This window comes from Lycium ferocissimum, chromosome 3, assembly GCF_029784015.1.
Source record: "Lycium ferocissimum isolate CSIRO_LF1 chromosome 3, AGI_CSIRO_Lferr_CH_V1, whole genome shotgun sequence".
NCBI classification, from domain to species: Eukaryota; Viridiplantae; Streptophyta; class Magnoliopsida; order Solanales; family Solanaceae; genus Lycium; species Lycium ferocissimum.
Window position 1 is genome coordinate 14,155,449 of NC_081344.1, and position 14,795 is coordinate 14,170,243.

The following is a 14,795-nucleotide window of genomic DNA, read 5'->3' on the forward strand; positions in this document are numbered from 1 at the left end:
TTTCTTTCTGGTTCAAAATTTCAATTGTCTACTCCACATCCTTTGCTATTTGATCAATGTGTGAATATTTTCTCCTCTTACAATCTAATTGTTTGGTGTGCAGATGAAGGAAAGATAATACGGAAAACAGTAAGTTGATTTCCAATCATTATATATTAAATTCAATGCAATTATTTAATCAAATTCTGGTCTATCACCTATTACATAATCTTTGACATCTTTTATTCAGATTTTGCACTCCATGCTATATCAAACTTAAATTTATTCTATCAAGTATTATACGTATAGGATTTTGAAATATATGCTATAGTGGTAAGAAAAGAATCGGCAAAGCAGCACCTTGTAGTGCCTTAATTATGGTATCCAATACCACAAACAGTTTGTCAACATAACAAGATGATGCTACAATACCCAACTGTATGCTTTAATCTCTCTCTCTAAAAATAAATTCTTTTGAAAATTAGACTTTGTTATTACTCGGTCATTTTTTGATTTCTAATAAATATTTCTTTTCTTCTTTTTTGGATTTTCATTTATTTACTCCTCTATTCACCTAAATTTTCCCGTTAATTATGAAGCCTATTTTGACAAGGCAATAATAAAGTATGGATCCTGATTTGATAAAGCAATAAAGTATGGAGTCAATTTTAACTGGACAACAATGAAATACTTTAGTACATTTTGTTAAACCACCATTAATATAGTGAAAATCTGAAGTTTAGCTACTTTATACAAGACTAGATTAAAAGGGTTAAAAGGCCGGTTTGGGAAGATGACAGTGAATGAGGATTGCAGTTTAACCTCTTTGAATTGAAAGACTTTGAAGCACCTCTTATCTTTATATGGAGGTATACATTCATTTTAAATTTCTAATTTCGGATTATTTTTCCACATAGGTCAAAACATAAAAGATATATACCAAACATAACATTTTAATGGGAAGTATTAAGTGGATCGATTAGAATAGATTAGATTCGACAATCTTAAGTAGTGGAGTCAGCCATTATTCGTGATAGGATACTATCAGCTAATCACTAACTTTTGATAGAATGACAACGTAAAGTCGGAGAGGAAGAAGAATGCTACTTGCACCTCATAAAATAAGTGGTATATAATTTCAAATAGCATTACATAATATTTGTTATGAGCACGTTCATAGAGACTAGTTCTTTCATAAAAAGTGGGAGTTAAGACCATTAAAGAACAAGATAAAGATTTCTTGGTCAGTTTACAGATGCATCAGTACGAGTAATTTCTCTGAATTGCTTTGCCGCATTTTGTCCATGCTTATTTTAACAGATTGACTAGTACATAACTTGCTTTTGCACTTATTGACGCAACATATACTATCGACATTTCGAAGCACAAAGTGGAACCTATAGAGATTTGCATCTAATTCGTTACAATTCTACACTGCACTACTTAAGTTTAGAGTTCAACTATTGACGTATCCATTAACCCACTCGAACAAATTTGCTAAGCAACGAGACAACAAAATAGGGACGCTGGTACGCAGTCTTACTACCTTAGTACCACTGAACCTGAGAAATCTGGAACGCTTGATCATCCCGTAAATCGCTCAATTTCCGCTTTTTGATGTTGTCCGTATCCTAATTTGTGGGACTCTCGCATTGAGAGCTTGTACGTTCACATTGAGGAACACTTTTTGCCGTCAACGTACTACAAGACTCTGCATCGACTGTAGACTCCTGCCTTTGTATCGGCATTTCCCGCATTATAGCCAAGGCATTCATAAGTTCCTCCTAACAATGAGTATTATTCCTCAGTTAGAGTTGCAAATAAAGGGGACTGCTAATCGAGATGGAGAAAACATCATCTAAAGCAAGAATAACTACATTTGAAGTGAAGAGTTTTGGATCTTAATTTTGAGTATAGAAAACACCAAAAGTCTTTCTATATGGAGTAGTATTTATAGTATATTAGAAAAAGTCGGTCAAAAAAGAAGTAGATGACTCTCCAGTCCAATAGTAGTAATTGTATGAAATAAAATAGAACAAGGAAACAGATTATTTAAAGAAGACTTACTTTATTTAAGTATTGACATTCTGAAATTGCAGCTAAGAAAGAAGTCAATTGCTCATCAGCTGCACATAGAAGCGCTGATGCTGCTATTAATGATGGTTTGAACTCAAAAAGCTTAATTTCTGCAATAAAATTTGTAAATATGTCGGCATTAAGACATCATTTATTACGTAAGTAATAACATAATATTTTGAAACTAGTAGAGAATTAACAATACCGTATTGAGTAGTAAAGATGATATGTGAAGCTCGTTGTTTAAGAGACTGAGTTGCAGACGAATCACTGAGTTGAAAAAAGGTGATGAAGAATTGCAGAAACGAAAAAGGCGTGATAGATCTTAGTCGCCATTTGAGAGTAGTGAGAATCAGCGATTCCATGCGATGAATCGTTTGAAGATCAAAAATTAAACCTACATCTCTCTGTTACAATGTTTTCAGTAAGTCGTATTCAGCAATTGCGATGAAATCTTACTGTTCAATATTGATTTACAGTTTACCTGAATATCGGACAGTGATAAATCGATGTTCCTCATTTTTGCAGCAAGTGAAAGGCTAGCAATGACGAGAATCTGTACAATCCATGGCTTATTCTCCTGTAGTAAGTTTCATTCAATTCTCATCAACAATTTCATGTGTAAATAGCTATAAATATGAAATTTTATGAGTTTGATTTTACCACAACTTCTTCTTTGGAAAGAAAACGATCAATGTAATTGACAGCAAGGTAAGCGACATAGCAATCAAATTTGTAAGAACTTTGTACCTGCAAAAAACACAGCAAAAGGAACAGTGTATTTAGACACATAATTACTCTATCTATTAAAAAATATTCACACCTTTTGCACTTCATATTCAATGTGACATTAATAGTAGTAGCATTTTATACAAGGAGAATAGCAAATGATTACACATCATATATATATATATATATAAAAAAGCGGACATGCGCCACCGACGCGCACATTTAAATAGATCAGGAATGCTATTTATCTTTTTTCCTGTTTTTTTTGCCTTTTTCCTTCTTTTTCCTCATTTTTTATTCAATCCTTTTTCCGAACGGTCGCGCCTTTTCTTTTCTCAGTGCCCTAACTTCTCTTCATTAACCTCCTATATTCCTCCTCTTTAATTACTCTCGACCCAACTCCTGAGAGAAGTAAAGAAGTAATGTTCCAAAGTTCTATGTAGTCCGCCTTCGGTGTCATCGGACCAAGGAAAATCATACTAATGGTCCGTTACTATCTATCTCGTATCTATACTTGAATATTCCAAGGTACAAACTTTTCTTTCACGTAAGCAAATTCATCCAGGCATGGCTATATCCTTGTATAGGTAGAAGCATAAACCTATGCGCTTCACCAAATTGTTTCACTGGACAGTTAGTCTCATGCTTCAAAGCATGTCTTTACGCGATCTTTCCATGACATGCATTTTTATACAACTTTTTTTCCTGGGTTGTCTGATCCCCTGGTTTGTTGTCTCTTTTTTAAAATTAATTTGCATAGTTATCTTCTCATGCTGATACAATACATACATATTCCTGTTTGAAACCATTTCTGAAACTTCACTTATATTTACGGTGATTTCTTTTTTCTTGTGTCTTTTTAATTATTTCCACCGCACGCGACTTATAAGTTTCTGACCCCATAAAACTTGTCGAAAATATTAAACTACTTGCTAATTTCCTTATTTGATGTCTTTCCTGCTGATTTCACTTTGAAATCGCTGAATCATTAAGCATTTGCATCAAAATATTTATACATTATATACATATATATGTACATTTTACTTTTTCTTCTCTGGAATAATTTTATAACATGATCAAATCCTTGTTATAAACTAACTGTTATTTTCAGGGTTCGGTTTGTAGTCCTTTAATTTTCATTTTATATTCTTGTATAAGAAATTTTCATTTTTACACCTATGAAATTTGAAAAGATCATTTTCTTCTATTCATGTCGAATGTGTAAGCGGCTATAGGAAACCATAACTCTTTTTTCCATGATATATATAAAGGAGAGACATCCGCCTGCTGACGTGGCACGCCTAAAAATTCAACATTTGCATTTATCTTTATTTTCAATTTTTTGCCTTTATTGTACTCCTATTTATTAGTAAAAAATAATTCCATATATCCTTTCCGAATAGTTGTGGCCAAGTTTCAAACGTGGTCTCCCAAACAATTTCTTCTATGTCTTCGTAGTTATTACTACATTTGTCTTAATTTATGTGTCACTCCTCATATTTCGATATTAAAACAAGTCTTTGTTTGATCGTAAATTTTTTCCATATCTTTTTAAATATTTTGAATTATCAAGGTATTGTGACTTATAGTACTTTTTGTATAGTTTACAAATATGTAAAGTTTGTTTAAAAAAACTTCAAGATTTCATGCCCCAGTTCACAATCAAAATTAAACTTTTTTTTTTTTTTTTTTTGGTAAATAATGAAGTTTCATTACCAAATTTAGATAGACAGTACAAATCTTGACAGCTGAGTAATGGACTATGGTCCCGAGAACTTGACCCACTACGTGACTCCTCATAGCACTAATACCAAAACGAATACAAAGGCACTACACATTCTCCATTCAACCAACCTATACATGCACGTCTATGTAGGATAAAAGTTGAATTTGGCCAGCCATTGCGCAACCTTCAGCTTCATATTTCCGCGGCAGTGGATTTCTTGAATAATTTGCTTCACTATTCTATCAACGGGCTGTTGTGTACTTTGAAATATTCTTGAATTCCTTTCTTTCCAGATATAAAATACAGCAGCAGCAAGCGTCATCCTGTATACTTCAGCTCTAGCAGTCTTTCCTCTAGCATGCTTAGTAGCCCATGGGACTTCATCTTCCCAGCACTGATTTATTCTAGTGATTCCTTGCCATCTTAATAGTTTTTGCCATATTTGCCCCGAGAACGCACAAAGAAAGAAGAGGTGTGAATGGGATTCATCCACTACATCACATAAAGGACACACCTTTGTAGTAGAAACACCCCATTTACTCAATCTGTCCCTTGTATACAAATTACCATGACGGCCAAAAAGTGTGAAGATCCATTTAGGCGTTCCCAATGTTATTGCAAACAAGTCTTCTCCACTCTACTTTAGGAAAGTCACCCCTCAATTTCAAATAGAATTGTTTTGTAGGAACTGGTCCATCCGAGCAATCTCGGTAATTGTATATCCGGTACAGAGTAGTACTTACCCGCCTTCAACACCTTTTGCATGATCCATGAAGCCTGTTTGGGAGTATCTTCCAGTATATTCCTGTTCTGCCCATAGTAGCAATGAATCCATCTAACCCAAAGTTTATCCTTCTTCTGGCATATGTTCCACAACAACTTACTAATGGCAACCTTATTCCAAGAACAAATGTCCAAGATGTTTAAGCCACCAAAGAACCTCAGGTAGGCATACTCTACTCCATGCCAAAGAATGCTTTTTTGGATAACTCTGCTTCCCCGGTCCATAAAAAACTTCGACATGTAGCTTCAATGACCTTAATTACTTTCTTTGGCAAAACAAACACCTGGGCCCAAAACACTTGGACAGAGAATAGAACTGACTTGATCAATATTGTTCGCCCAGCATATGAGAGGAATTTAGTGGTCCAAGACTTGATTCTGTTAAGAATTTTGTCAAGGAGTGGCTGACATTTACATAAGACACCCTCTTTGTGCTAAGTAGGACACCTAAATATCGTATAGGTAGTTCCCCTTTAGTAAAGCCCAGCAGCTCCAAAACCGTATTCTCCTCTTCATTTGACATGCCCCCAAAGTATACTGAACTTTTTGAAGTGTTAGCAATCAGCCCAGATGCCTTTGAGAAGCGCTGGAACTGCTCAAACAAGTACTGTACAGACCCCACATCACCTCTACAAAACAAAGAACAAATCATCCGCAAACCCAAGCTGTATTAAATTCATTCTAGCACACTTTGGGTGGAAATTAAAATTTGGATTTTTCCCCAGTTGTTTGAGCAGCCTATTTAAATACTCCATGACCATGACAAATAAGAAAGGGGACATAGGATCCCCTTGTCTTAACCCCTTCTTTGCTTCAAAAGGTTTGGTAGGTTTCCCGTTGATGATAATAGAGTAGGAAACTGTTCTCAGACAGGTCATCACCCAGCCAACAAACATACTAGGAAAATTTAAACCATTTAGCACTTGCTCCACGAAAACCCACTCAACAGAGTCATAAGCCTTTTGCATATCAATTTTTAGCATACACCTGGGAGATAGATGTTTCCTGCCATACCCTTTTACCAATTCATGACTTAACAGGATGTTGTCAGTAATAACCCTCCCTGGGACAAAGGCTGCTTGACTCTGATCGATCAAACAATTCATGACACCCTGTAGTCTTCTTGTGATCACCTTTGAAATCAGCTTGTAAAGCATAGTACAGCAAGAGATAGGTCTAAATTCCCTGATAGATGAGGGAGATTGTACCTTTGGGATCAAGGTTCAGTAGTTTATAGCCTTGTACATCCAGTTGGATTTAAAGAACTGTTTCACGGCCTCTATCACATCAGCCCCAATGGTAGGCCATGCCTTTTTGAAGAAGCAGACGTTGAAACCATCGCATCCGGGAGCCTTTAGATCAGCAATATCCTGCAAGGCTAGCTGCACCTCTTCATTAGTGACTGGGGCAATGAGTGCTACTTGTTGCTTTCTGTTTAAGACTGGGCCATCCCTCATAATACTAGGGTCAATAGCAGGCAAGGAATCAGCCCTCGTACCCAGCAATTTTTTATAGAAACCAGTGACTTCTTCCTCAATATCCTTGTCGGATTGTATAACCGTACCACCCATTGTTGTCAATCGCCTGATGTAATTTTGGCCAGTTCTATTCTTGAGACAGGCATGGAAATATGCTGAGTTTGTATCTCCTAGCTTCAACCATTGTACTCTGGATTTCTGTCTGAGAATGCTTTCTTCAACTAATATCCACTTCTCAAGAGAAAGCTTAATTTCTCTTTCAGTGGCATACAATGTGGGATCGGAGAAGCAGTCTCTAAGTTGTTCCTGGACTTCACTCAACTATTTTTGCCCGTAGCTCGTATCCTCTGCTCGACATTTGAAAATTCTTGGTGATTCATTTTTTTCATCTCCTCCTTCATAAGTTTCAGTTTATTCCAAATCAGAGTCATATGATTCCCCTGTATTGGAGTAGCCCAGACTTGTTTCACTACCTCATGAAAATCCGTATGAGTTGTTAAGTGGTTTAGAAACCTAAATGGTCTTGCACTTCTTCTTTGATCGCTAGCAAATGTAACACATAACATGGAATGATCAGAGAAGTAGGGGGCAGTAGCTTCCACCTCCAGGTGTGGCCACAAGTTCATCCACTCAGCATTAACAAGTCCCCTATCTATCCTACTATGGACATGAGAGTTTGTCCAGGTGTAGAACCTCCCCACAGTTTTCAACACAGTTAGGCTAGTTGTGTCCAGGAGTTGTTCAAAATCAGCTACTTCAGCATCCTGGATTGGGCTACCTCCCATTCTATCGTCATGTTTCAAAACAAAGATTAAAGTCCCCCATAACAAGCCAAGGTCGTTGGATATTAGGCTCAAGCCTCTGAATGTCTTGCCACAAGCTTTTCCTATCATCAATGGTATGTAATCCATAAATGGCAGTGAAAGCAAAGTTAATGTCACTGCTCACTTCATGAATGACACAGTGTATTGTTTGGGCAGTAGTACTGAGCACAGTAACAACACTATTTTGATCCCACACTAGCCAGATTCTCCCCCTTCCTGTACTTGCATAATTATTTGCCCAGCTCCAGTTTGGGAACACTTTTTTTATAATACTTGGTGCCTTTTGTTCGGTAACTCTATGTTCAGTAATGGCCATCACCACTAGTTTCTCTTTATTCACTATCCTCATCATCTCTTTATGCTTATGAAGCTTATTGAACCCCCCTCACATTCCATGTTGCAACTTTCATTTGGAAGGATTAGGGGGGTCAGGGGGTTTAGTACCCCTGCTAGAACTGCACTGACTCTGCACACGATTAAAAGCAGCTTCAAATACCTGCTGAAATGTGGTATCCCTCAGTGGTGTGAAATCATTACTCATATCCCCCTCTAGCTGCTCTTCTGTAGGATTCGGCACTGGTTTTTTTCCAGCTGCCTTTCCATGAACTTGCATCCATCCCTCATTCTCAATAGGAGGGGCAGCACCCTCAACATTCACTGCCACGTCCTTGGCCGGTTGTTGTTGTACCTTCCCGTGCCAAACCTGTGCATTTTTCCTTGGTTCTCTTTTGTTCTGCCTGGGTTGAACCTTTTTGGGTGGCTGCATAGGGCATATGTGCCCAATTTGGCAACAAGCAGGACAAAGATTGAGGCCACCACTCGTAGTCCACACCCTGGTCAAATGTTTTACCACTCGAATCAAGGATTTTAACTGATGTGGGTAGAGGGACAGTAATGTCCATTTCTATCAAAGACCCGAGCATAGGAAATCCTTTCCATTTTTGAGGTACACTCATCAGCACAAAGTGGAGTACCTAGTCCACTAGCAAGACGACTAAGTGAATCAGGTTCCCAACAATTCAACGGAAGATTAACGAACCTGACCCATAGGGGAATTGTCTTCAAGATCTCGTCACTAAAATTGAAGTGAGCACTCCACGGCTTTATAATCACTGGCCTATTATTGATCATATGGGGACCCGACCGCATAACCTGATCTCTATCACCACAACAATGGAACTTGATCACAAAGTATCCATCATTGTGGTAGTAGATGGCTGGCTTTGAAGCAAAATCCCATTGACTAGCCAGAAATCGATTTACAGCTCCAATAGATGGTGAATCCCCCACAACATATAGAATCATCGACGATTGCCACTTTTCCGTCCCTTTTGCAACCTCTGCCCTATCAAATTGTACCAATTTTACCCCGTCTTTAATCACCGGAGCAATAAACTGCAGCGACGTACCTTTTGATGCCAGTTTGTTGCCCGTAAACAAATTTGCCCAAGTCTTTTCGGCTACTGGATCCGCAATTTTTGGAGTCTCTTGAGTAAGTTCAAGTCTTCTCTGCGTATTTGCAGTTGCCGGTGCTTGATTCATCACGGCAAGTGGAGGATCTGTGACCGGAGCTGTGCTCTGTTTTTGACCCCCATTTGTCAGTCCACTTGCATTCGGCGGTGTAATCATCACCCCTAACCTTGCCATGTCCGATTGGACGTCATTCAAGTTAATACCACCAGAGCTCAGCATAGCCACTCCTGTCCCTTTTGACATTGGATCTAGTTCAGTAGCCCGCGGACCACGAATTCCTCTGCCCACCTGAACATCCGCTTGGTTGTTCTGTGCCTTTTTCCGACCTCGCGCCATGTCGGCGGTGGCGATACCGTAGTCACACTACCACGGTACCCCTATTCTAGGGTTTTCGCCGTTAGAGAAAGGAGAGAGGAGAGAGGGTGATTACTTAAGAAGCTTTGAACCTGATCAAAATTAAACTATTTGACTCTCAAAATGTGAATTGTACCACATAAATTGACACAGAGGGAGTAGTCAATTAATCCCCATCTATTCCTATGCCACATTCCCCCGACCCTTTCATCCATTCAATGCCCGTTACCTTTTTACTTTCACATTCATCCATTTCTAATGCTGATTACTTCTAATATTATAGAGTTTCTTTGCCTATAGATTGTCATTTACCGAGAATCACTATAGATTTACTTTTTTACTTTCACATTAATCCATTTCTAATGCCAATTACTTCAAATATTGTAGAGTTCTTTTGCTGCCTTCCTTTGTCATTACTGAGAATCAACATGAAATTTCTTGCTCTTTAATTATTAGTTTATGTTTTATTTCTTAACAGTACTCTGATTCAAATTGGTATTACTATATTGTTGTTCCAGACAGTGCTATTACAGAACCAATGAGCTTTTAGAGGTGCTTAGAATTTCCAGCAACGAAGGTAACAAAACTGATGAATTACATTGGTTGTTTCAATTATCTCCTTTGCGGTCATTGACACTATTTTTTACATAATTTTTGTTTTCTACACGGGTATTCTTATAATCTTATGTTTGGCTTTCATTTTTGGGTAGATTCAGCTCTTTTTTTTTATAAAAAAAAAAAAAAGGATATCCTCCGACGTTTATGTATAGTGTCACTCTGATCCATTATTTTCGTTTTGTCTAAAATTTTCTTTTAATTATTTATAGAAATGATAAGAGGAACCACTGAAGGAAAAGAACATGTTTTTTATTTCTTAATTTTGCAGAAGCATGAGAATTTTGCAAAAGACATTATAGAAGGAAAACTAAAATTTGATTGGTATGGAGGGAGAGTAAGGTAAGGTAGAGAGTTCTATTTTTTAAAGTTAGAAATTTTGGTAAAGAGAAAAAGACATGCTGAATAGGGGAGATTTTTTATTTTATTTGATAGTTTAATGAACATTTGAAGAATGTACTTACGTTTTCACATGTACCCCTGCAAGATTTACTAATTGAAAATAATTTTTCAATGTGTTTATGAAGACAGAAGAGTACTAATTCCAGAGTTAGAAGAAAGTTCAAGGAATGCATCTCAATACACAACGTACATTGACTATAATCCATATATATATATATATAATTGCAGGACTTAGGCCCGCTGATGTGGCACGTTTTAAAAGCTTAGGAAGGCATTTATCTTTTTTGTCATTTTGTTTGCCTTTTACTTTTTTTTTTTAAAAAAAAAATATTAAGTTTGCATCATTTCACTATGACTGAAACGCTGCCTTAACAAAGGCAATGGAACGGCAAAATGTAACAGTTACACGCTTTAAAATAATTTGTGATAACTAAATTTTAAAGATTGAGTAATCGTCACTTCCTATTAGAAAATAGAACGACCACTTTAGGTTTTTATCCCAAACATCACATTTGCTTACTCCTCTTAATTTGGACTTCTTTATGACATGAACTCTTCCTTCCCAATGTTGCTATGGAGAGCATTTTTATAGCATACGGTAAAACTCTCTACAAATTTTACAGTTTTTTTTGTTCAATTTTCATTCTTTATTTTTGTATGTTACTTGATTCTAAAATTATTCATATCATACTGAATTTATTTCACCACAAAGTTAAGTACTTTTACCTTTGAATATTTTGAAACATTTTACAATGTCTAACTTCAGATTTGGATACCAAGGTAAATGCACAAAGAACCTTTCTACTTTTAGTCTTAGTTCAATGATTTGGCGTTATTTTCGTGTTGTAGGCTTTAGCGAAAAGGTTATCTAGAAGTCAGTTTATCAACGATTAACTTTCTCTTGCAAATAGAAAAGTATTCCGTGAAGCTTCAACTTCAGATTTTGGTTACCCAAGGTAAATGCACAAAGATCCTTTCTACTTTTTAGTCTTACTTCAATGATTTGATGTTCATTTCATGTTGTAGGCTTTAGAGAAAAGGTTCTCTAGAATTCAGTTTATTAACGAGTTGCTTTCTCTTGCAAACAGAAAAGTCTTTCGTGAAGGTTCGACATCAGATTTTGGATACCCAAGGTAAATGCATAAATATACTTTCTACGAATAGTCTTAGTCCAATGATTTGACATTCATTTTCATGTTGTAGTCTTTAGTGAAAAGATTATCTAAAATTCAGTTTATCAACGAGTAACTTTCTCTTACAAATAGAAAAGTATTTCATGAAGGCCATAGACTACGGAGAGGCTGGAGGTCATGCATCTTAAAAGTTGAGCCAAGAATACAAATATTCAATTAGCCATTTCAAAGGTAATTAACGAGGCATTAATCTTTATATGCATTGAAAGTTTGTAGATGTTTCTAAGTTGACATGTAATGTGATAATTTAAGAAAATAACATGTTACAACAAGCTATATGATATTTATAAAGCAAATGTTTTTACTCTATATGATCATATAACTTAAAATTTGGATTTAAAAAATTAGAAAACATCACTTATTACATCGCTATAACTTCAATAATATTCTGGTTTAGAGCAAGAAAATCATTTGTTGAGAGTAATTTGAATTATTAGTTCTTTTTAAATGGCAAGTTTGGTGATTATTTAGATTGGGTACAGAAAAACTTATTATCATATTTGTAAACTGAGTGTGAGGCGTTACAAGCTTGAGAAGGAGTAAGTTAATAAACATCATTCCCAATCGCCAACTATGTTGTAGTTAGTTTGGTAATTTGAGATAGTTAAGATTTTTGTTTGTGCTCGTAGATGATTGAAAACTCACATCTATTATTTTAGAGCTTTTCTAGAACAGATTCAATATATGAATTTAGAAGAAAACTCATTTCAATTATTTTAAAAAGGATTCAATGTAAGAATCTAGAAGAGTACATACTCTCATTTTAGTTTGAGAGAAAAAGAAAATAAAAGTGTTAGATTAGATGGTAATTATTTTTTTATTTTTAGGTGTTAAAGGAAATTAGTTTTGTTCCTTCTCTTCTCAATTTAATTTTTTAATCAATGCTTTTAATAAAAGTTCTATCCATAACGTAATAATAACAAGTTTTCATACAAACATACTTCAAATGCGTTTACAACTAATAATACTTTTTTTTTTTCTATGTAATAAGAAATTTAGATTTTGTAATTGCTAACAGTTCTCGGAATTTCGTAATAGATAAAACTAAAATATACTTCATTGATAATGTATAATAAATTTATTATACATCATACAGAAGATTGCAAATAATATGAATTACTCCAAAAATTATGAAGGTATCCAATCAAATGAGCAAATGTTTATTTGGTGTTTTTTCTTATTTCTGAGGATTTATTTGATTGCGTAAAAAGCTTTGGCAAAGATTAGTTGGTCCTGACATAATTACAGATAAATTTGAGCTGAGATGTTCACCTTTTCCTTGGTATTGTTTCTATATTCAAACAACTTCGAGGAGTTTTCCGTTTCAAAATCACATGTTCTTTTTGTTAACTATATATTCATGTCTCATGAAAGTATTTGTACGAGAGATGTATCGAATGCAAGCTTTAACAATATCATTCATTCCCATATCATTTTTTCCTATTCAAATTGTAAGACCGGAAGAGATTTAATTCCTCCCCAAAATAATGGTCTTTCCAATTGTGCAAAATGATTAACTCCATTCGTAAATGCTAAATCCTTAAAATAGTGTTTTTACTCATGTCCGCGCAATTGTCCTATCTCTGTTTCTATCAGAATAATAATATGTTGAAGATGCATTTTCTAAGTTAACGATTGAGCTTTGTTTTAGGAGAGTAAATCACAGTTATTTACTGCTATATGAAATCTATTTTTCTTCTTTTTTCTTAGTACGCTGCCTTCCTTTATTTTTCTCCTTTTTCCCCCTTATTCTCATTTTGTTATTAGCCAAAGAATCAAACTAATGCTACGATTCAAATAATAACTTGAAGGGTGAAGATTATCGGAAGAAGACTGTGCCTAGCAGTTTCCTATCAAGATAATCATCAACTTAGTTTTTAGTCAAAAAATTTCTGTATCGTTTATTAACGGGGCTGCCTTATTTAAATCCCATTGTTTTTAATTTGTGATAATTTTAGAAAACTTTAAAACCATGAAATTCTTGAAATAAATGAGTATATTGTACCCATATTAACAATTCTATCTTTTTTGTACAAGATCAATCAATACTAAGAAGATAATTACTTATATCAACAGACAAATGTTACGCTTCAAAAAATATGTAAAAGACAAATTTGTTAGAACATCAAGGCTTTTTAAACCATTCATTATATATTTGCAGGTTTTAAGATGTGCAATAATTCCAAATCATCTAAATTTGTTGAGATGATCTTAATATCTTTAATTCTACCGAAATTCACCTTAAGCTTATTGAGGTTACTTATGACCGCGCGAAGCGCGGGTGAATTACCTTGTTTCATATAATTTTCGAATATCTAAATTAACAGTGAAAGTCAAATGATAAGCGAAAAGTTAAAACAAATTAGGACGAAAGCAGTACAATATTTTGTTTACCTGAGAAATAAGGACGAGAGAGTGGCGGCGAAGCGAAAAGCGAACATCAGTGCATTTGAAGGCGAGGAAGGACGGCGTGTGATCGCATTCGGTTGCGAAGAGTGTGTCGAAATGCTGTTCTTCGGAGCCTGTTAATGGATTCTCCACATCCAATTCCATTTTCCCTTTTCTTAATCCGTTCAAGTTTGGTATCATTAATTTAGTGAAAGGTGAAAGTGAGAATGTATGACTTTCTGAGAGTCAGTGTGAGCGCATTCCCAAGTTCATATTGACTCTCGCGGACCTATAAGTCCACCTTTGTCTTATCCAACTAAAAGTTAGCTACACCTATTTCTGCACACAGTACAAGAGGCATATATAATTCGTTTCTTTTTATAATTTTTTTGTACGGTAATTGGAGAAGGAAGAGAAAAGTCGGGTGAGGATTGAACCGTACTGCTGGTTAGTACATGCGTTTAGTTAGTTAAGCTAATAAATTATTTATACATATTAAGTAAATTTCTTAATATAAATATAAAAGTTTTATAAAAGCTAGCGGAGTGTGTCAAATTCATGATTAAAACTTGACACCGCCCTTGTTATCAGACATGACTAACTAGAATGTGTGACATCTTTGCCCTTTTGAAAGTCTAAGAGGCTTCAACTTAACTTGGACCCAAAGAAAGAGAGAACACAAAGAAAGAGAGAACTCAAACTAGTATTAACTAAACGTTACATATATTACTTGGACTTTTACACTTTAATCGGTTGAAATATATGGAGTTTAGAC

General features: G+C 35.4%; 1 protein-coding gene across 1 annotated transcript; it reads right to left on the minus strand.

The window, feature by feature from the left end:
- Positions 1–1,440: 1,440 nt before the first annotated feature.
- Positions 1,441–14,223, minus strand: LOC132050970 (putative cyclin-D6-1). Its single transcript, XM_059442289.1, has 6 exons — positions 14,027–14,223; positions 2,719–2,805; positions 2,540–2,635; positions 2,261–2,462; positions 2,047–2,165; positions 1,441–1,763 (listed from the first exon to the last, which is right to left on the minus strand). The coding sequence occupies exons 1-6, from the start codon at positions 14,219–14,221 to the stop codon at positions 1,611–1,613; spliced, it is 852 nt and encodes a 283-aa protein (XP_059298272.1). The 5' UTR covers positions 14,222–14,223; the 3' UTR covers positions 1,441–1,610.
- Positions 14,224–14,795: the final 572 nt, after the last annotated feature.